This window comes from Perca flavescens, chromosome 6 (genome assembly GCF_004354835.1).
Source record: "Perca flavescens isolate YP-PL-M2 chromosome 6, PFLA_1.0, whole genome shotgun sequence".
Classification (NCBI taxonomy): Eukaryota; Metazoa; Chordata; class Actinopteri; order Perciformes; family Percidae; genus Perca; species Perca flavescens.
Window position 1 is genome coordinate 16072942 of NC_041336.1, and position 24135 is coordinate 16097076.

Consider the following 24135-nt stretch of genomic DNA (forward strand, 5'->3'; position numbering starts at 1 on the left):
TTTGTGGTCCAACTGCAACAGAAGAAAGTAGACTCTCATTGTACCATATTTCAGCAAATACAAATACTATGCATTTAAATTAAAACTGTCAGTTACAGTAAAATAAGTTATTCTTTAGTGTTACTCACAGTACACAATGAGCATGTATGGAGCGCTGGTCATGTTCCAACCAGCATTAATAGTCATACAACGGTAGAGCCCAGTATCATTTTGTCCAAGTGGGTTGAAGGTGATTGTCTTCTTATCCATTGAGAAAACAGTTCTGTTGTCTTCATGGAGTGGCTCACCATTTTTCATCCAGTAAACATCCCCAGCAGGTCCACTTACATTGCAAATTAGATTATAAGAATTACCTGCTATGGCAGGAGTCATAGGTGTTTCTATGTGTACATGTTTTAAATAATCTGAAAACAAAGCAAAAATTCACATTTCCTGTTTATACATAGCAACAACATTTTTATAGAAAAATACAAATAGCCATCCAAGTCTCACCAAAAACAGTGAGCATTGTGTAGGCAGTGCTGTTTTTGCCAGTGATGTTGTTGAAGGCCATGCAGGTGTACGTTCCACTCATTTCTTTGGTAAGAAGAGGTGTGACATACTGAGACGTATTGGCCACTAGAGAATCATTGAAGAACCATTTGTAGGAGCTGGTAGGGTTTGATGATGCGTAGCAGCTGAATGTGGCATTGTCTCCTGCCTTTGCCATATTTGGCCCCATTATAGTTGGCATCTGCGGTCCATCTAAACACACAGACATTCACTTAAATCACCTTCATTGAAAGCATGTTCACATGATTGTCAAGACACTGATACAATGCAGAATTATAGATGAAAACTGCATTATTTAAAGGTCCTATGACATGCTGCTTTTTGGATGCTTTTATATAGGCCTTAGTGGTCCCCTAATACTGTATCTGAAGTCTCTTTCCCGGAATTCAGCCTTGGTGCAGAATTACAGCCACTAGAGCCAGTCCCACAATGAGCTTTACTTAGGATGTGCCATTTCTGTGTCTGTAGCTTTAAATGCTATTGAGGAGGAGAGAGGGGGGGGCAAGGTGAAGGGTGGGGGTGTGGCCTTGACCAACTGCTACTTTACTTGTTTGAAAGCCATGATGTCTCTCTCTTTCTCATGGGCGGGCCAAATTCTCTGGGCGGGCAAAGCAGAGAAAGGGGAGGTAACCTTGCTCCTTATGACCTCAAGATTCCAGATTGGCCCATCTGAGCTTTCATTTTCTCAAAGGCAGAGCAGGATACCCAGGGCTCTGTTTACACCTATCGCCATATCTAGCCACTGGGGGACCATAGGCAGGCTGGGGGAACTCATATTAATGTTAAAAAACCTCAAAAAGTGAATTTTTCATGCCATGGGACCTTTAAGTTTTGAGGGTGGAATTCCTCTTTGGTTTTGTTGAATCCCATTTCTTTATATTTCTTTGATTGATTGAAAAAGTCATCCCCCTGTCAAAATGTGATAGGGATTTAATACATGGTGAGTACTCACAAAAAACCTCCAGCGTAAAGTTTTGGCTTGATGAGCTGCTGAGTGGGTTGGAAGCTATACACTGATAATTTCCATTGTCAGAGTTCATGACAGGAGCAAAGGTGAGGGTTGCTTGGTCCATTGAGAAGTTTCTTGTGTTGTCAGCATACAGTTGGGACCAACCATACATCCAGATAATGAAATCCACATCTCCAGATGCCTCACATGTTAAAGTGAAAGTGTGGTTCTGGATTGGCTGAGCGCCGACAATTTTAATTGACGCCATAGTCACTGGAGCTTTGGAGATTAAAAGGATGACCACAATTACAGTAAGCAGAGCAACTCCAAAATATGTATGATACATTGACTGTCTGGTTTTGGGATTTCCATTTTTGTGGTAGACGACTAAATTGACACATCAGGAAATATTATTTACTTTCTTTGATGAGAACATCAATACCACTCTTACTGTATATCTGCCATTTGTTGGAGCTAACGCCAGGAGTTGTTAAGCTTAGCATAAAGGCTGGAAACAGGGGGAAACAGCTAGCATGGCTCAGTCCAAAAGGGAGAATATCTGCTTGATTGCATTTCTGCAAAACATGCAAAAAATATGCAAGTTGCTGGTAGGTGGATGTTGTTCCCTTTTAGATAAAGCCAGGCTAGCTGTTTCACCCACCTCCAACTAAGCTAACTGTCTCCTGGTTGTAGCTTCATATTAACAGATAGAGCGGTATCAATCATGTCACTCTCTGCAAAAAAAAACTAAATGAGCATATCTGTCAAAATGTCGAACTATTCTTATTTAGTAAGTTACCCAAAACAGTGAGCATTGTGTAGGTAGTGCTGTTTTTGCCGGTGATGTTGTTGAAGGCCATGCAGGTGTACATTCCACTCATTTCCTTGGTAAGAAGAGGTGTGACATACTGAGACGTATTGGCCACTAGAGAATCATTGAAGAACCATTTGTAGGAGCTGGTAGGGTTTGATGATGCGTAGCAGCTGAATGTGGCATTGTCTCCTGCCTTTGCCATATTTGGCCCCATTATAGTTGGCATCTGCGGTCCATCTAAACACACAGACATTCACTTAAATCACCTTCATTGAAAGCATGTTCACATGATTGTCAAGACACTGATACAATGCAGAATTATACATGAAAACTGCATTATTTAAAGGTCCTATGACATGCTGCTTTTTGGATGCTTTTATATAGGCCTTAGTGGTCCCCTAATACTGTATCTGAAGTCTCTTTCCCGGAATTCAGCCTTGGTGCAGAATTACAGCCACTAGAGCCAGTCCCACAATGAGCTTTACTTAGGATGTGCCATTTCTGTGTCTGTAGCTTTAAATGCTATTGAGGAGGAGAGAGGGGGGGGCAAGGTGAAGGGTGGGGGTGTGGCCTTGACCAACTGCTACTTTACTTGTTTGAAAGCCATGATGTCTCTCTCTTTCTCATCATGGGGGGCCAAATTCTCTGGGCGGGCAAAGCAGAGAAAGGGGAGGTAACCTTGCTCCTTATGACCTCAAGATTCCAGATTGGCCCATCTGAGCTTTCATTTTCTCAAAGGCAGAGCAGGATACCCAGGGCTCTGTTTACACCTATCGCCATATCTAGCCACTGGGGGACCATAGGCAGGCTGGGGGAACTCATATTAATGTTAAAAAACCTCAAAAAGTGAATTTTTCATGCCATGGGACCTTTAAGTTTTGAGGGTGGAATTCCTCTTTGGTTTTGTTGAATCCCATTTCTTTATATTTCTTTGATTGATTGAAAAAGTCATCCCCCTGTCAAAATGTGATAGGGATTTAATACATGGTGAGTACTCACAAAAAACCTCCAGCGTAAAGTTTTGGCTTGATGAGCTGCTGAGTGGGTTGGAAGCTATACACTGATAATTTCCATTGTCAGAGTTCATGACAGGAGCAAAGGTGAGGGTTGCTTGGTCCATTGAGAAGTTTCTTGTGTTGTCAGCATACAGTTGGGACCAACCATACATCCAGATAATGAAATCCACATCTCCAGATGCCTCACATGTTAAAGTGAAAGTGTGGTTCTGGATTGGCTGAGCGCCGACAATTTTAATTGACGCCATAGTCACTGGAGCTTTGGAGATTAAAAGGATGACCACAATTACAGTAAGCAGAGCAACTCCAAAATATGTATGATACATTGACTGTCTGGTTTTGGGATTTCCATTTTTGTGGTAGACTAAATTGACACATCAGGAAATATTATTTACTTTCTTTGATGAGAACATCAATACCACTCTTACTGTATATCTGCCATTTGTTGGAGCTAACGCCAGGAGTTGTTAAGCTTAGCATAAAGGCTGGAAACAGGGGGAAACAGCTAGCATGGCTCAGTCCAAAAGGGAGAATATCTGCTTGATTGCATTTCTGCAAAACATGCAAAAAATATGCAAGTTGCTGGTAGGTGGATGTTGTTCCCTTTTAGATAAAGCCAGGCTAGCTGTTTCACCCACCTCCAACTAAGCTAACTGTCTCCTGGTTGTAGCTTCATATTAACAGATAGAGCGGTATCAATCATGTCACTCTCTGCAAAAAAAACTAAATGAGCATATCTGTCAAAATGTCGAACTATTCTTATTTAGTAAGTTACCCAAAACAGTGAGCATTGTGTAGGTAGTGCTGTTTTTGCCGGTGATGTTGTTGAAGGCCACGCAGGTGTACATTCCACTCATTTCCTTGGTAAGAAGAGGTGTGACATACTGAGACGTATTGGCCACTAGAGAATCATTGAAGAACCATTTGTAGGAGCTGGTAGGGTTTGATGATGCGTAGCAGCTGAATGTGGCATTGTCTCCTGCCTTTGCCATATTTGGCCCCATTATAGTTGGCATCCACGGTCCATCTAAACACACAGACATTCACTTAAATCACCTTCATTGTAAACATGCATTCAACGCAGAACTGTGCAGGAATGGAGAACTCTACTTTTGGATAACTGACACTGGCAATCTGATGTTGACTTAATTTCAGTAGATATATTGTGATTAATCTACTTGATGTGGAAAGTGGCCACATTAATTAATTAATTAATAATAATCCACCTTGGTTATTGAGTTTTTAAATTACATTTTTTGAATTTCTTTTTTTTTTTTTTGGTAGGTGTGGTCCATCTAAACACAAGGACATTACTTCAAATCACCTTCACTTTAAACATGCATACGCAGAATGGTGCAGGAATGGAGAAGTTTCCTTCTTGACAACCTGACACCAACAATTTAGTTCATTTCAGTCGATATTTTGTGATGAATCTGATAGAGGTGGTCACATCGCTAATGTCTGACCTAATTCTTCCTTAGTTATTGATTTTGATAATAGATTTTTTTTTCGAACTGCATTTGTTGTCATAAATCTGAGGTGATAGCTGATGTGGCTGAAAGGATGAGAGGCACTTCAGCCGTTGAGGGTTTCCAGAGTTCCTGTCAGAGCTATGGACATCCCCCCGCTGTCACTGATTTCATTGGGCCATATTCAAAAATTGTACAATTAAGTAAAAAGGTTAATTTTTTTTAAATGTTTCTGTGTTTTGTATCTACAAAAGAGAGAAAGAGAATTAAAGATGATAATACTTTACTTACAGTTTACTTGAACTGTGTAGGGGCTGCTGGTCATGTTGCTCACAGAATTAAAAGCCTGACACTGATAATTTCCATTATCTGATAGTTGGACTGATAAGATAATCAGTGTCTTGTTGTTCATTTGTGTTGTATTGTCAGCAGTAATACGTTGACCATTTCTCCACCATTGAATGCTGGCAACAACTCCAGTCACTTCACAATGCAGAATTAATCTCTCATTAAGTATTACTGGTCCACCTGTGTAATTCACCACAACTGCTACTATTGGCTCTATAGAAGAAAACAAAAGAAAAAAAGAAGAAGAGAATTGAGAAATTTAAATTTACACACACATTAGTGGGTAGAGTGAATTTGACTGAACATTTTAAGAAATTGTTTTAAATTTTGGGGAATATCCTTATCTACTTTTTTTGCAGAGTGTTAGATAAGTAGATTGATACCACTCTTATGATTGTCGATTAAATATATTGCTACAGCCAGCAGTTGGTTAGCTTAGCTTAGCTTAAAGACTGGAAACGGGAAGACACAGCTAGCCTGGCTCACCCTGAAGCTAACAAAATTGCCAGGCTAGCTGTGTCTTTTCGTTGTTTCGTTGTTTATGGATTTATCGCTGAAAACGTGAAATAATGGATATTTCATGCTGCACGATTTACCAAATAAACATATTGTTATTCTGCAATGCAACATCGTCAGACGATTCTTGTATGCTACACAGCATGTTAACATCAGCGCGTCAGCCAGGTCACTCCGGGTTAAAACTACCTCAGTAGTTACGGTATCAGACCGAACAACTTTACATTACAACAAGATGTCAGGAAGTCACAGTCAGCCGTAAAACAATTCGTTTTTTATATTTTGGCATTTGTATGGATTAAGCAAACGAACAAGATATATCAACCCTCTAATATAACTCTCAACAAATAAGCAGATACCCCCAAATGTCGAACTATTTCTTTAAAATCATTTAAATGTATTTTCTGAGAGAAACAAAATCAAATAAGTAAGAAAAATGCCAACCGTACCTAAAATATTGATCATTGCACTTTTGCTGCTGAACAGGAGCGTGACTGGGTTGTAAAATAAGCACTGGTAATTTCCCGAGTTGCTCTCTTTAACCATCTGTAGTTGAAGCTGTGGGCCAGACTGATTTAGATACATCCCATCAACCATCCACTGGATCATCGCTGAAGGAATGGAGTCAGCTGAGCATGACAGTGTGATGTTAGATCCTGTTATGTAGGTGGATCTCATGGGCATGATCATCATTGTTGCGTTACTTGGACCATCTGATGAAGCAACAAGAGGGAAATTGTTTTAGGGTTCAAGTTTTTTATACATCGGCCTCTATATATATATATGTGTGTGTGTGTGTGTGTGTGTGTGTACTGTGTATATAGTAAAAACTCACAGCTGATGTTCAGAAGTACAGGGAGACTGACTGCTTGGCTCACACCATTGGACACATTGCACCTGAACGGCCCCTGATCATAGCGGGTCACACTGACTATTGTGAGAGTGGTTCCTCCATTGCTGAGCTGTACCATACCACCGGTTGTAACCACAGAGCTGCCATTTACCCAAACATAAGACAGGGATGAGCCGTAGAGCACAGAGCACATGAGAACTGCTGTGTTATTGAACTCCACCAGGTTGGTTGCATTTGCCCTCAGAGTCACATTTGAAATAGGCACTGCAGAAAGAAGGAAATGTCAATGTCAAATTTATTTATATAGCACATTTAAAAAACTGTGGTTGACAAAAGTGCTGAACAAGACAAAAATAAAATAAAAAATAACAATCATATCGTCAGGATTTGTGGAAATTTGGAATCGCAGTGGGCAAGCACTGTTTTGTCCTCTCTCAATAGGAGTCAGTGTTGCCGTGATTCAACTGAAGTCTGAATCACTGCAACATTTGTATTAGCCTTACTAGCGGCGGAGTTCAGTGGATGGTAATATTGGTGTGACAGTCAACAGGTCCTCCACTTCAGCCCAGATTGATGCAATGCCAATAAACACAGACATTGATGTCCACCTAAGGATACATTGTAATCACTTTGATCCCTTAACATTTCAGAAGGCCGTATAGAAGTCAAATTTTTAATTTGTCCAATATTTTGGTTTATGGCTAAATATCTTCAGATCTAATGCCATTCCCATCATCCCCAGCTGTACTTTATTTTAAGTGCTAAATATAAAAATAATTATTTAATAAGGAACACTGACATTACAGCCTCGAAGAGCTGTTAGAATCTACTTGACTTGAATTGGAATGGAAGGGAAGGGAATTACTGTAATTGTTGGGGCTTTGTAAATTATAGAGTGTGGTCTAGACCTACTCTATCTGTAAAGTGTCTCGAGATAACTCTTGTTATGATTTGATACTATAAATAAAATTGAATTGAATTGAATTGATCAGGTGACTAAAAGCCTACATTTGGACTAATTACTTTGTGTGACAGTTGCAGCTCCATTATGTTTTAATAAATGTTCATGTTTGGTGAAGAATATTAGGACAAACTGAGTAGATTTCTATCATTGTTTTTAGCCAAAATGACCTATTTATTTAATTTAAAGACTGACTCTAAAGACCTCAGACAAATTCAGGACTAGAGAAAAGCGGTATCGATGTGCTAGCTGTTGTCAAAGGCAAGTTGATGGTAATAACAGACTGTCCACACAGCTAGACATTGGAATATGCAAATGCTCTCTGCTCATTGCAGGTTTGTCCAATACAATATAGGAGAGGTTACTCATGTGTATGCGTGTGTATGTACAGACTGATGTGAGTAAAAGAGGGAGTAAACATTCAAAGTGATCCTTACCTTGGACTGACAGTGTTAACTGAGCAACAAAATTATTCACTGACTGTAATGTGTACACTCCAGAGTCTTCCAGCTGTAGTGACATTATAGTCAATGATGAAGTGGTTGAATTGAATGTAATCCTGTTACTCCAAGTGTTAGTTATGACCTGACCTCCCGGGAATATCATCACAATGATTTCATTGTTGAACATCCATGCCCCTATGGTAACAGGGAGCTCGCTGAAAAGTGTGACATTGTTTCCCACTGGTACCGGGTTCACAGAGGCATAAATCTGCGTTATACCTGCAGCTAGAAACAGAAAGCAAGGAACAGACAACATTCAGTCACCCTTAAATGTAATTATCTTCTACACACAAATATTGCTGAAATATTGGTTAAATATCTTAAATATATAAAGTAGCATGTTTAAATCCTTTTTATCATTAAGATCTATAAACATCAAGGGAATTATAAACGGAATTAATATAATACAACAAAAAGTTAAATCAGTTAAAGTTTTAAATTATTCAGTCTCACCTGCTGCGAAGGTTGTCGCGGCCAGGATCAAGACAAACACCACTGGAGACTTCATATTGCTCTTCAGTTTCTTATTGGTTGTAGTCTTCCTCGACACCTAAACTTGACTCTAACTGTGATCAATTCCAATCTGGCGATATTGTATGGTCACAGGTGCTTTTGATCAGCAAATATTTGTTCTGCTTCTCATGATGTAAATGCTTACCCCTCACAGTCCTGGCCACACCTTGTTTTGCCCTGGTCCACACCAGGCCACACCAAGGAGTGTCCATTTACTGTAAACCTAGGCAGTTCTGCAACTTTTAACTTACCAGAAGAGCCACAAAAAACATTTCCTCATGGTTTAAGACTGCATTTAAATCAGCCATTGCAGCATCAAGGGAATTATCTCAGTTATCTTACTAAATCTAAAACTATATCTTACTATCGCTAAACAGTACATAGATCACCAACAAAGACCCAAACACTTAAAGAGTCTGTGCAGTAGTATTTTTATTAAGGATAAAATGAAATAGAGGTTTGGTTGGTTACAGTTAGTCTTTCTGTACGCGATTTTTGTCTTTGAGGTAGGCGTATTTTCTGCTCTCTTTAAGTACTCCTTATCAACCAGAATTCATTTTTTGATTAGTGAATATATTACAACATGCGAGGTCAAAGAAATATATTTGACATGAGTAATGTTAATTATTGTTATTACCAAATTTGGTTATCTTTTCATAATTCAATCGCTGAATCAAGAAAAAAAACATTTAAAGATACAGAAGTTTGAATGCTGTATTAAAGGTTTACAGTGTCACATCAGTCATTCATAAGACAGCAACATCTGTGAAAGAGAGGCAGTTATTCAAGTCATTAGTCATAGTAGTTACATCACAATGTTTTGTTTTTTTCATTCAATACCACTGCAGTCGAAAATATTTCTGCATCTTAGTCTCTAATTTAAGTACCATGAGTGTAAACTGAAACTACATTAATTTTACTTCAAAATGTGTTTGGCAAAACAAATTAGTTGTGTATAAACATAATTAGGAGACAAAACAAATGTACTAGTTACATCTTTTCAAATCACATTTATTTTGCTGTATTATTAGCCCTCAACGATAGTGGATTAAATAGCCATGCTCTTTGAATCTTTCAATTTAGGCATTACAAGATAATGATGGGAACTTTTTCCAGGCATATTCTCATCAAAGACCAAACTATTAATTAATAAAATAAGTAATCAATAATGAAAATAATCACAAGTTGCAGCCTGTTCAATCATTCAGGCCAGTTATGTCTGAACAGGAAGCAGTTATGACCTAATAATCTGCAACCTGCTGCAGAAGTCTAACTTTTTAACACATTACTGTATTTCATGTTCAAGACTTCAGGTGGTCTGAATAATGTAGAAATGTCTCCATTTTGAAGGGATAATATAGCTTTTTTTTCTTTTTAAAGAGAGAAATGTGATGGAAACTAGAATTTATTGTCAATCCAAGTGTATGAATGACAAAAAGTATAATTTATTTACAAGACATTATTCTACAACTTGCCTGACAGTGAAAAAAGAGATGCAACAACTAGTAGCAGCGGCAAGAGCCACACATTGACTGCCTGTGGTTCAGATCCTGACAGCGAAGGCTCTGTAAAGACAAACCAAAGTAAGGAACAGATGGAGAAATATGGAGGTTTACCTCCCTATACCAACAAACTCACTTGCTATCTTGATGTGTGTGGCGATATTGCTGTTCATGTTGGTGTGATTGTTGAAGGCCAGACAGGAATATGCTCCGCTTTGGTTCTCGCTGACATTGAACAGCTGCAACAATGGACCCGTAGTGTTCACACGCTGTCCTCTGAAAGCCCACCTAAGCTGAGCTGGAGGATTGGACTGTACTGAACAGAGCATCGTTAGATTGGAACCAATGAGAAAGGAAGTGGTGTTCTGTCCGTTCACGGTTAGCGCCATGTTATCTGGACCATCTGAGAAAGCGACAGAAAGAACAACATAGACAAGGAGAGGCATACAGCCTTTAAGAACGCTGTTAGTGTAGAATTATGGCAAATTATGATTGGAATGATACTGTCCTACTCACAGCTGATAGTAAAGTTTACTGGATTACTGGTTCCATTACTGACAGGATTAGACACACAACACCTGAACGGTCCCTGGTCGTAGCGGGTCACATTAACTATTGTGAGAGTGGAGTTTCTATCAGTGAGTCGAACTCTGTTACTGGCTGTAACCTCAGAGCTGCCGTTCATCCAGAGGAAAGAGAGAGAGGATCCAGAAGAGACGGAGCAGGTAGCAACAGCTGAACTGTTGAACTCCATCAGTTCAGTTTGATTGGCTCTCAGGGTCACATTTGAGATGGGCTCTGTGGAAGACAAGTGGATCAGACAAGGATCAGGATGTTTCAACACACTGTGCACTGTAAGGCTTTGTAGTAGGCAGGCAATGGCGGTACAGCATCCAAAACAAAAAATGGATGTTAATGTTTCATAGGCCTACACTTTCGTGGCCCATTTACACCTGTACAATCTAATACAGTCCAATACAACAGCCCTGCCACAACATCTATCTTTACAAAGCTTATAATGTTCAGTTTTTCGTGACATTGTTTGAAATGTGTACAATTTCTTATATATGTATTAGTAAGATCACAGTTGTACTGGACTCAAATGTATTGAGAGGTGTTTCTTATTTATTTTTGTCCTAAGTGAGGGGGGGCATTTTACTAGCTAAAATGTATAACTTTTTTATTTATTATGTCTATGATAGTATCAATAAAACAGAACATTATAAAAAAAATAAGACTTTATAGTAGAACAATTTTATTTGAATGCATTACACTGTACATGTGCACCTAAAGTGTATACTGAGTGTATATACACAGTACAGTATAAGAACATATGGTGCTAGGCTAATGACCACTTCATGATGATGATAATAATAATAATAATAGCAATAATAACAACAATAATAATAATAATTATAATCATAATACTGTATTTACAACAACATGCTTGACATACATTTTAGAAAGTGAGATATTTACATGACTTACAGTATTGACCACAGACTTGATGGCTTATTCAAAGGTAAGCAGTCTTCAAGAAGTGATTAATAAAAGATCCTTCCACTAAACGCTAAACATAAAAGAGTCAAAGTGCTCTGCTAAAGGATAAACTACAAGGCAGATGGATTTTTCACAATCTGGCAACTCTTATTAAGGATAATTCCTGATCTATAAAGCAATAACAAATAGAATAACCATTAATAAAGGTATTGGTTACAACTGGTACTAAAATACCAGCTAAATATAAAAATAAAAAGCTAAAATAATGCTTTGTTAGAAATCAGTTCAATAACTTTGTACTCCTAGTTGTAATGTTTGCAATCTATATTTACGTGATATAATAAGTGATATAATCATTGGAGGTAAAATGCAAACATTGTATGTTCATGTATATTATATACATATACAACATGTTGATATGATTATTATAGATTTTGTTTTGTATTGGGAGGCAGAGACTTGTTGGTAGCTATTGACCCAACAGAAATATTCTGTGTAACTGAAGGAACAAGTAGATGAAATGACAAGAAATTAAAGGTGAGTGTTGGGTGTTGACAGATGCAAATACAAACAGAAACTATTCAGAGTCATGTGAAAGGGCAGCAATACATAAACACACACGCTCTTACAGAAAGTAGCATGTCCAAATATCATGAGGCAGAATTCCTGTATGTCCTTTCTGAATATTGTTTTGGGATCATCAATTTCCGTTACAACATAACCCTGTCACAGTAAGAGGTTTTCTCTGCCTCTCCCCATTGCAATGAGTTGATGTTCACTTTCTTGTTTGTATGTTCTATTTACATTTAATATAATTCTTCATTTTGACAATCTTAATTGTTTGGCTGTTCTTTGTCCACAACAACAACTTCTTTATTTTCTCATGAGACGTATGCTTGTCCTGTTACACCATCTACTTTATTACATTTTCTGTGTGCCCTCTAAAACAAATGTCCTTGTTGACTGTACATATTCTTAATGTACTTGCATGTGTCATTCAGGTTGAATAAATAATGTTTAAAAATATAATTTTTCTTCATGACATACTTTAACATTGCAGTCGAATGACAATCTTTAGGAAACAATACTATTTCTTTAGGAAATAGGTTTATTTGGATTAAAAGAGAAACAATATATTTGCCTAACAATGCCCACAGTTTATTCAAGGCCTTCTTTAAAGCACTAACCTAAATCTAAAACTAAAATTTAATGTAATAAGCATTAATATAATGGAGAAATGCAGAATAAATAAGGGCTCAATCTCTTTGACAAAAAACATTGACCCGCTGAAATGTCCTTGTAATATCCAATCTGCTCCAAATACTAATAATAAACATACAACAAAAATTTATATAGGCAGTTGTGGAATAAGTCCCCAAAGTATCCTACTTAAATAGAGGTATTACCTTTTTGAAATATGACTCAAACCAGTATGATTTTTTATTTAAATGTATCAAGTGAGTAGATTAAACATTGTTAGATTTGATCTCTGCAGTTCAATAGAGCAGAGAGGAGGGTGTTGATGCTGTTAACTAAACTCTCACTTTGAATGGCATTTGGGTAGTTTACTATGAGCTGGCTATGGAGTTTCTAATGAATGAACTATTGCAATTAGTAACTGAACATTAGCAATTTGTTTACTCTCACCTAGAACAGTGATGGAAGCATTGGCCTTAAGCTGGATGTCACTGCTCTGCACTACGTAGACTCCCGAGTCTGCCACCGTGACGGAGCTCAGGTTGAGAGCTCCAGTGAGGATGTTGACTGACGCCCTGCCGCTATAACTGGGGAAGACTGCCTGCTGGTCTCCCATCCAGGTGAGGATGAGGGACTCTCCCACTGCCCAGCTTCCACTTTTCAGAGTGGTCGAAGGAGACAGAGACAGCGTCACAGAGGTCCCGACTACAGCGGGGTTGATGGAGGGTCGGACCTCCACAGCACCAGAGACCAGAACACCTGAAGAAGAGAATTATGTTGGTTATCAACTGTTATATACAGTACCAGTCAAACGTTTGGACACACTTTCTCATTCAAGTGTGTTCAAATGTTTGACTGGTGCTGTAAATGAAACACACTTCCATTTTTACTAGAATAATGAAGTTATCATATTCATAAATTCAGCTATAACAGAGCCTACCTTGTATTAAAACCAGTAATACAATGGCCAGGGTTCCTTCAGTATTCTTCTCCATTTTTGTAAGAATGGTGTGAGGATGCCCTCGCTATTACTCCTCTATTATACTTAGAAAACAAATGTCCAGCCCCCTCCCCATAAATACCTAAAGCAGTAACCCACAGTTCTTATCCGGAGGTGTTTCTGGTTATTTGGTGTTCACTCAACTTACAAAAGGTGGATTATATTTTTTGTTTACCATTTGGGGTGAAGTTCTGTATATGGCCAAAGAGCAAAATGACAAATTATGACAGAAGGTATGTGATGCAGGATTGGGTGCGGGTGGGGGGGTCTGTCGTTCCACCCCTACTCCCAAAGGCTTCAGTGTACCATTATACGCTTTGGGCTTTGTTTACTGAGGATGTGTTCTGCTCTGTGGACTGAGTGTACTGAATCTTGCAAGTAGCAACACAGCAACAACTGTCTAGTTTTCATTTATGATACAGTATGTTGTATGACTGACCAGCTGATTAATTAGTATTTTCAAAATACAATCAGCGCACCTCTCATCTGTTTCATACATCTTTTCTAGCATAACACGTTGAGTAGGCAGTCCGTTATACCTTACACAATAACACTCAGTAAACACTTGTGGTGCAAAGTTCAGTATCTGAGCACACCTGTGTTATACCTGACACACAGGAGGTGAGATTGATGACTGGGCTGTGTTATTTGCAGAGCATGGGGATGAGTAGGAGTAGCAGCATTGAAGGACAGCTTCTAATTATTTAATTGAATGGTATATCATCTTGCCTTATTATACATATATACTGTATACTTTTATTTATTCTAATATAAATAGGCTGTTGCATTTTCATGTTGATACTTAGTGTTGTCTACTTGGCAGTGTTATACATGTACAGTGTTAAACAGTGTTATAACAGTCATACAGGAAGTATTCATATCTTTTAGTTAAAGAAGCCCGTTGATATTTTTTGTAAACAAACAAAAATTATGTTTACAGTACATTTAGTCTCTCTCCAAAACACATTGAGTAACTATGACTCTCTTAAGGTAGCCAAATGCCTCGTCATCTGATTAGTGACGCACATGAATGGATGAACGAGATTCCCACTGTCCCTACTTACAATCCCCCAGATTGCAGCAACCAAAGGGACTTAATAGGTATTGAGTCCTAGGAGCCGTCACAGTGCATTCCCGTCCTCATAAAACATTTGCAAATCCTTATTGTTTACATCCATGTTAACTACTGCAGCTAGCAGTCTGCCCTTGCCTTCAACATGCTTCCTAATAAAAGTACATAAGTATTAGCGTCAAAATATACATAAAGTACCAAAGTAAATGTACTCATTATACAGAATTTCAGAATATAAATTATATTACGTGATTCAAATTTGAAATACTTTATCTATGAAAATCACTTTAATGTTGTTGATAAAGATGGGGCTAAATTCTACTGTATACTGTAAGGTGTCTTAATCTATAATAATGCATCATAATTCATTAGATGATTATATTTTGTATTTATAATCTGAAAATCTGAGAAGTATAGTAACTACAGCTGTCAAAAAAACCTGGGGGAGTAGAAGTATAAAGTATCAAAAAGTGACAACAGAGTAAGTGCCTCAAAGGAGAACTGAATTTTTCTACCACTGGTTATAGAGTTATAAATGCTGACATAGTCGAAAGAAAGAGGAACATTTACACTCACATACAGTATAAGGAATATAGTTTGTTAAGAAAAAAATCCATGTAATACTAATAATAATGATCTATATTCTAAAATAAAGTTCTCATCTTATCTCACTCATCATTAGCTCTTGCCCTGAAATAAGACAAACGGCTGCTGAGAGAATCATCCTGAGGTGGAAAATATGCACCTGTTTTATAGGGGCCTGGGTTTGTACTGACAATGCCTTGTTATTATTTAAAACTGCTTTGACTGATGCAGGTTTATGGATGCTTGGGTGGCATGACTGATAAAAATCCACCTTTGTTTATCGTTAATGCTATCAGGTCAAATTATGACTTACAGGAAACCTGGAAGTGTAAGCATATCATCCTAGTTATCATTGTTATGGAATTTTGTAAAATGTATGTATTTATTGACATGGTTTGCTGTGTGTTGGTTTAGTGGTCGACTGATTACATTAGGAACACAGTGAAAATAGGTCTTTGGACTTTATTCTATTGTATTGTATGAATTACACTTGTATCAAGTAAAACTTAACTAAAGGCGCAATTCTTTAAAGGGAGAAACAATAATACACATACAGTGCAGTTAAAGAAATAGCTCATTATGGACTTCATTTTGTTCACCTCTTATAACTGCCTGTGTAACTGAGAGCACTAGCGCCTCACTTTTGAGAGCAAACAGCAAGCCATGCCAAAAACTGAATAGAGGAGCAAAACAAAGAAAAACATGAATAGATGAGAGAGAGAGAAATAAAGAAAATGAAAGAATAGTCTAATACAAGATATTAAAGGTAAATGGTTTGTTTTTTATTAAAAAAAAAAAAAAAATCTATGACCCGGAGATCAAAGTATTCAGATACTACAGCCTTTGACAAAATGTGTTTTGCATTTGCATTTTTTGTATTTCATCAGCAGGGGCCACCAAATCAAACAATGGTCCACTGATTATCAAAAGTGATGCTGGGCATCATATTTGTCATATGCCATAAAAAAATGAATACAATATAGACATTTACTTTAATTACTTACTGTTTTTTGGCAGTCCCTTGGGGATATTTTATCATTAAAATACCCTATGTAACTGCTGTTGTTTATACCACCACCATACATTTCAATTTTACAACACAGACAACATATAGTTTCCAGTGTTTCAACTGAAACTTGAATGAAGCCCAAATGTATACCTCTCTGGTTTCAAATGGCAGACTTTTTATTGTTTTACATAAACAGTATAGTTTTAAATAGTTTTCTAGTTTTGCTTCCCCATTCTAACTTAACCACAGGGCCAAAATGATATGTAACAGGTGGGACAACAACCAGACAAAAAAGACAAAAGAACAATGAGGTCAAACAGGTCTCCCTCCGCTCTGTGTGATTCTCTTATCGGTCTTATTTGTTCGGTGTCAGGAGGGTAAGAGTTTGTTTAGTCACTAAGCACAACCACAAGTATAAACGAGTCAGTTATTTTCTAGATAAGTTGACTTCACAAAAACCTCTTTTCAGTGTGCAAGTAAATCAGTAACACATCCAGGTCAGGGGTCAACTTCAAGTCAAATGATGTCTCATTTAGCAAAAGGAAACACCAAGAACTGGCATCATTATCAACAAAAGGTTTAAAATGTAACATGTAACCATCAGAGACATTAACTATACTTTGGATTCTACATTGAAAACACAGAATTTCAGCATTTGAAGCTGTCATCACAGCAGGATGTGATGACAGCTGATTGCTGAAACACTGGAGTCTCAGTAACAGTCCAGAACAATAAGCAACTATGTCACTGTATCTTTCATAAAACCAGACCATTTACTGTATGTGTAAACATGTAAATCATGGCTGAAGATTTGTGAATTAAATAATTCCGCCACAGTAATAATTCTGCAACTCTGTATTACTGTAGATTGTTAGATTATCCTATTTGTCTGATTAAACTACCACATACATTTGCACTAAAATGATTTAACCTGAGAAACCATAAATCAAATAGGCTTCATTGTAATAATTCAAAAACAAGTTTCTGTGACTGCAGTTCTGCTGTTCACACCCATTTCGGACACTGCTGTGAGAAAGATACATAACTCTTCTGTAAAAGGATACACTGTCAAGTTAAACGCATAAGATATTTTCTAAACGTTAATAGCATTTTGATTGGAATTCTGCAATTTTGGGGTTTACATGGACTACATTTTTTTAACAAATGTCCTGAAAGCCATTCTCTTTTGTACACTTTTATTTCATTTTGTTTTCACGGCTTCATAAAAGTTTATTTTACTCATACAGGATTTTACGGTACACAATAATTAATAAATTAAATTGGTGTATTAAAATTGGTGTTTCATTGTACAAACATGAAAAGGTTTTTATGAACAAGATTAAAAGCAAAGAAGTACATTTCAAAAAGGGCAAATATACTTATTAAAGCATAAACGGTAAAAAAATAGAAAAAGTAAACAGTCCTATGACTGAAATAGCAGCAGCAGTCCCAGGCCGACGATCATTGCAAGAAGTCCACTGAGCTGCACCGCCTCTGATCCAGAGAGAGGAATACCTGTATAAGGATGAAGATGACTTATTAGACTGGATTTAACATGTAATTTGACGCTGATGTAATAATAGACAAAAGAGCAGATAGTAAAGAGTTGTCATTACCTTTAACTTCTACCATCTTGGTGGCCTCAGCAGAGCGTCCAACAGCTGCATTTTCGGCAACACAGGTGAGGTTTTGGAAAGTACCTGGTATAGAAGGGGTCCACTTGAGCTCATTTTCATGGACTGAAAAGTAGCTTCCAATGGGGAAACCCAGCCTGAACTGCCATCTGACAGTACAGTCCACATTTATGGTACAGCTCGTCAAGCAGGTGAATTTACTCAATTTGCCAGGAAACACGGTGTCAGGTCCATCGATGCTGACGTTCCATGGATCAACTACAAAAGATTAGAAAGCTCACTACAGTGTGTGAATAATAACAGTTTATTCAAACTAGTTCTCACTTCATGAATACTTACAGCTGAGTAGATAGCCCAGGCTGAAAACTCTTGTCTCTTGAACCATAGGTACATAAGTCTTACACAGGTAGAATCCAGCATCAGAAGGCAGTGTCAAGTCAAAGTGAAGCGTGAGGTTGTCTTGCAGCAGCTGCATATTTTCACGAAGAGTCACTTTTTGTCCATTTTTGTACCAGACCACCTGGTTCACCTGGTGTGATAGTCTGGAGTGGTCACCTGATGGAGCACCATGGCAGACCACATCCAGGGGCTGGTTGAGAGATGGGACAGTGTTTGGTGGACTGAGTTGCACAGACACTCGATCTGTAATAGAAGACACCAGATGGAGAGGATTTCCAAACCATGAAGGAAGGAAGAAGCACACACATCAGAGATAATACATCTACATTATTTGTCAACTTATGCATATAACAGTGGATTCAATTACATTTGCGGAAGACATATTCATATCCTTTCCTCACGTAAAAACACAGTTGTTAGTAATAAGTATAATCTGCAAAATGTATCAAAATACAAGTACTAGTCCTGCAGAAGAATGGCCCCTATGACTGACTAACTATTTTATACATTGTTAGGTAATTAAGTCCCGTGGTTCCTAACCTAAGGGTCAGGCACCTTTAAATAATATTTAATTACCTCATCTATATATATTTTTTATGTAAAATCCGGACCTGAAAAGAAACAACTATAGCTGTCAAAAAAAATGTAGTCGAGAAGGGGCGCCTAGATAGCTCAGTTGGTAGTGCAGTTGCCCATATATAGAGGTTTACTCCTCAACGCAGCGGGCCCGGGTTTATGGCGAGTGGATAGTGCAACGGATAACCTACCAAAGGAGACTGTCGTGTGACTCTAACGTGTGGATTGACTACACCGTCGCCAGTGTACATCGTAGTTGATAAGTACGCCGCCACACCTAGCGTCGTCGCCAGACGTGCCCCTCCCCCCAAAAAACAAATTGATTGAGTGAATTCTAGTTCAATATACAGTAAGACTATAGCCTATAGGTTTAAAAGTATTTCAGTTCATTCAATATATGTTCCAGGCCCTTAAGCCATTATACAAGTTGCTCTAAAAGTAGCCTACTGACAGTATAAAAATAATACGATGAATTAAATTGTAGTATCTCATCAGCTTATGTGACCTGCGCACTGTTGGAAGAATGCGTAACTCTAACATTGATTGAACATCGGCGCCATCTACTGGATCATTGGCACTAATTGCCTTACTGTTTATAAGCTTAATAGATCTATTTACATGTAACTTTATGTACGTATGTGTATGTATGCATGTATACACTTTATTATATACAACTTATATATGTAGCCTACATAGTAGTGAAACCTTCATGTTTAACGTTACCTTGTTTATCTTTGTTTTTAGCCATAACGTTATGTCTGTTTCTGTGTTGAAAGCAACACCTAGCCAGACTCAAATTCCCTTGTGTTTACACTTACATGGCCAATAAGCAGTTTCTGATAAAAATCCAAAATATACTGTAAGTTCTTTATTTAGTATCTTTGCAGAGACCCCCAATTAAAAAAAATTCGATTTGAGTCAAAGGCACAACGGTCTCGCTGTGTGGGCTGGCTCTCTGTTCTTTATCTAGCTAGTTGGCCTAGCTAAGACCAGCCAAATCACTGACTTATTTATTATGTAATGGGTAAATGTCAATCAAGCACCTTCATATTTGTTTTAACGTTGAATACCCTTAATAGTTAATTTGTTTGTATTTTTTGAGTGAATTGACGTTCATTTTGGGTAACAAGTGGACGCAACTATCACTAAGGCTGCAAGCTCCCTGCAAGTTATTTTTATGATTTTGATCATATATCTTGTGACTATACCTTCAAGTCACGGTCCTAAGGAGGCATAAGACAGTTGCTGATTGTTGTTGATTTTGGTTAAATATGCCAAATTGCTATTTTATTTATGATTGTTGTTCAAACGGCATCTGTCTCTTGTTGCCATGGAGACATTTCGAGTGTTCATTCAGCAGTTTAATACTTTTTTTATAAGCATGATGATATTATTAGCCACACATTATGAGTAACACATAAGAACCAGAACGTAAGCAAAAGAACACTAACAAAATGTGAATCTAAACAATGACAATATACTTTACTCTAGTTCAATATTAGGGGAAAAGTCACCCTGACGACGTAGACGTCTTTAGATAGTAAAGGCGTGTGTTTCACACGTTTGTAAGGCGACGTACTGTGCAATCCCTATTAAATCAATTCAAAATTCCACACGGTTTGGCGAAGACGGGGAGGGTAACCTGCTCCTTCTCCTTCTCCTGGTTATCCTTTGAATGACACATATGTGGCTATAGTGTTACTGTATATTGAACTTGAATTCACTCAATACATTTTTTTTTTCGGGGGGAGGGGCACGTCTGGCGACGACACGGCGTACTTATCAACTACGATGTACACTGGCGACGGTGTAGTCAATCCACACGCTAGAGTCACACGACAGTCTCCTATCCGTGGCACTATCCACTCGCCATATATCCACTCGCCATACACAATCCACTCGCCATACGGGTTCGACTCCGACCTTTGCTGCGTGTCATTCCCCCTCTCTCTCTTTCTCTCTCTCTCTCCCCGCCTTTTATGTCTTCAGCTGTCACCTGTCAATTAAAGGCCTAACATGCACCAAGGAAAAAAAATGTAGTTGAGAAGCAGTGTTGGGAGTAACGCGTTACAAAAGTAACGCAATTACAGTAATGTATTCCTTTTTGCTGTAACGCAGTAATATAACGCATTACTAATTACATTTCGTTAATATTATTACCCGTTACAATCTCAATAACGCGAGTTACAACGCATTTTAACGCAACATTTTTTAAGAATTTCCCAACACCGCGAAGAATTTGTTGACAGGAAAAAAAAAAGCCGTGATTAAGGCCTATTATTTCATAACATCTGTGTCCCAACAGGTGACGGTACGTCAGCTCGGACAGCAGTGTGTCCGAGCCACTGACAGATTTAAACATGTCGGGAATTAATGTTTAGGCTTGCTTACACGTAAATCATTGCAGATTATCAGCCGTGGAGCGTAACTCTGTAGTGGAATGGCTTGACGACCATTTACTGTTCAATAAGTGATGTCATGAACGGTAATAATTATTACAGTTGCAGTTTTACAAAAAAGAAAGTGAGCAACTTAGCTTGACGGACATGTTGCATCCATTGTTTGCATCCATAGACAGTATTTGTTGCATCAACAACATGCATAACAGTTGCATCTCAGTAAGCTAGCAAGAGTACACAAGGTACACAACCGACAACTTCCGTGTAGTCTACTTCAAAATAAAAGCACTTCCTGTGACGGTTTGCAGTAAAACTAAATTACTGTTAAACAAATAAGGTTGTGTACCTTTTCAAATATCAGCTGTAAATCAAGTACTGTAAATAATGTAACTAGTGATTTTTAATCACACTATAATTGACAATTTCCTTTAGACTGTTTTAAACTAAACAACATGAATTTCTTATTCAAGTGCTTTAAACAAACATTTTACAACAATGCCGTACTTCAATACAACTGTAAGGTAGCCTACTTTTAATTGAGTATTTTCATTTTCTTCTACTTTCCTATTTTACGTTTTACTTATCTATTTTTTATAGCTTTAGTTACTTTGCATATTCATATTAATTATACAAAATATTATGAATAATCTGTGATGTATTAAAGTGGATAAAGATGAGACTTTATTGATCCAGTGGTGAAATTCACAAGCTAGCTGCCAAGTCAAACTTCCGCTGTTATTTTGGTGAAAGTAACTCAAAAGTAATGCAAAAGTAGTGTAACGCATTACAATTCAGAGACAGTAATATTGTAATATAACTAATTACTCTCAAATGACAGTAACTAGTAATCTATAATGTATTACATTTTGGAGAAGAGAGTACAATATTTTATTCTGAAATGTAGTGCAGTAGAAGTATAAAGTATCATTTAATGGATACATAAAAGTAAAGTACAAGTACCTTAAAATTGTTGAGTAAAAAATGTACACTAATTGAGTAAATGTACCTAATTATTTTCCACCACTGCACACCTGATACAGTGATAAACCTGCTGTACTTACTCTTAATTTCTACAATGGATGTCATACTGCTGGAGACTCCTGTTTCTGGATTGAGCACATTGCACTTTAATTCCACTGTTTTGTCCAGTCCATCTGGTGTCCAGGTTAATGTGCTCCCGTTGACCGTATGGCCCTCAAAAGACCAGGTGTAGATGCAGTTTGGGTGGCAAGAAGAGGAACAGGTGAAAGTGGTACTGAAACCAGCTGTCACCTCACCGGTCCAGGAAATCTGATCCCAGGCCTCCAAACCTGGAGCACCTGAGGGAGAAGAGTCAGTACGGCTGTATCAGACAATGTATGATGTAGTTCTTTTCATTACCTATAATCCTAATATGAGAACAAGGTTATTTCACAGGCCTTGCTTAAAAAATACAAATATAAAGGGTATAGTTAAGTCCACACCAGGAAAGATTAGGTTATATTTTAAATCACAGCAGTGTGTCAAGGCTAGTCTAAACTACAGATACATCACTGAATCCTGAGGATTCAAATTCATTTATCACAAGGGATAATGTTTTTCAGTCTCTTAAACATCATCATATAACCAGCTTTCTTAATATAACATTAAACCAAGTGCTCATATAAAAGGTTTATAATCAGTCCCTGGAGTGACAGTCTATTTAAAAATCAGCAGTCAGTAAATGAAGTGCTCTTACCGATCAGCGCCACCAGCAACACACAGTAAAGACTCCTCCAGTAGGGTTTCATAGCAATGTCTCTCATGGCTGACTCCACTGTGGGTTTAAACAAGAACTACAATACCTCGCTTTTTATAGCAACTTTGAGTTAGCGGCAGGAAATGTATCTTCTTAACCTATTACTAAAATATGATTAATTTCAGTCACACCCATCATATTGTTTAACATCGGAATTTACTTGGTGATGAAATCAATGCAACCTATAAGCAAATGAAACTTCCATTAACTATGACAGAAAATCTGTAATTACAAAGGTTAGGTTAGCTTTTGTAACTTCTGCAAGTTGTGGGGTTATGTGAATTATTGTTAATTTTATAAATATGGATTATTATGAAGCAACAGTAACAAGTAGAAACAGTTGTGTTGAAATTGACAATTGTTCTGGACAGTTTTGTCAGAGCATTGCATCAAACACTAGATGGCACTGTCTCAAAGGAGTTTGTCATTTCTTGTAGTTCCCTCCTTTTCTGAATATATCTATAAAGTACAGTAAATTACTTGTTTTATTACTACAACAGCCAGCTGGCCTAGACATGGGTGTTGCTATAATAATAATAAAGCAGCTTTACAGTGTAGGATCTGTTCTTCTCTTTAAATCTAAACAATATAATGTTGTCCTACTCTTTCCTATCTCGTAATCTGGTCACGTAACAAAGTCTGACATTATTTAACCCCCAGGGATGCGACATATTAACTAGAATGTGAAGTCCACCTAAGAATAATGTCCTATTACAACAATAATTATTTCAGTAATGACTAGTTTTTATTAGATTAAAAGTGTATTATTATATGTTGTTTCCAAAACAGACAAGGCTTTTCTGGTAAAAAGATTTCAAGGAAAACAGTAAAAAAGTTGTGTGAGAACTGTAATGTTTTTTTTAAGAGAAAATATTGAATGATTACGAGATTAAAGAGCACAAAAACACCTTAACTTATTTATTTCACTCATTCACGCCCTTTCTATACTTTTAGTGCACTGTTATTTGCGTAGATTGTGTTGCTATGATGA

At 37.5% G+C, this 24135-nt stretch overlaps 2 protein-coding genes across 2 annotated transcripts; both read right to left on the reverse strand.

Annotated features, from left to right (window-relative positions):
- Positions 1–626: 626 nt before the first annotated feature.
- On the reverse strand, positions 627–13688 carry LOC114557323 (carcinoembryonic antigen-related cell adhesion molecule 5). Its single transcript, XM_028580753.1, has 11 exons — positions 13634–13688; positions 13144–13452; positions 10513–10794; positions 10133–10399; positions 8069–8206; positions 6500–6781; positions 6114–6377; positions 4107–4358; positions 2301–2552; positions 1672–1780; positions 627–744 (listed from the first exon to the last, which is right to left on the reverse strand). Exons 1-11 carry the CDS (start codon positions 13686–13688, stop codon positions 627–629), a joined length of 2328 nt encoding a protein of 775 aa, XP_028436554.1.
- A 3871-nt stretch (positions 13689–17559) lies between these two features.
- On the reverse strand, positions 17560–22575 carry LOC114556820 (uncharacterized). Its single transcript, XM_028579867.1, has 4 exons — positions 22429–22575; positions 18333–18635; positions 17976–18251; positions 17560–17874 (listed from the first exon to the last, which is right to left on the reverse strand). Exons 1-4 carry the CDS (start codon positions 22451–22453, stop codon positions 17783–17785), a joined length of 696 nt encoding a protein of 231 aa, XP_028435668.1. The 5' UTR covers positions 22454–22575; the 3' UTR covers positions 17560–17782.
- Positions 22576–24135: the final 1560 nt, after the last annotated feature.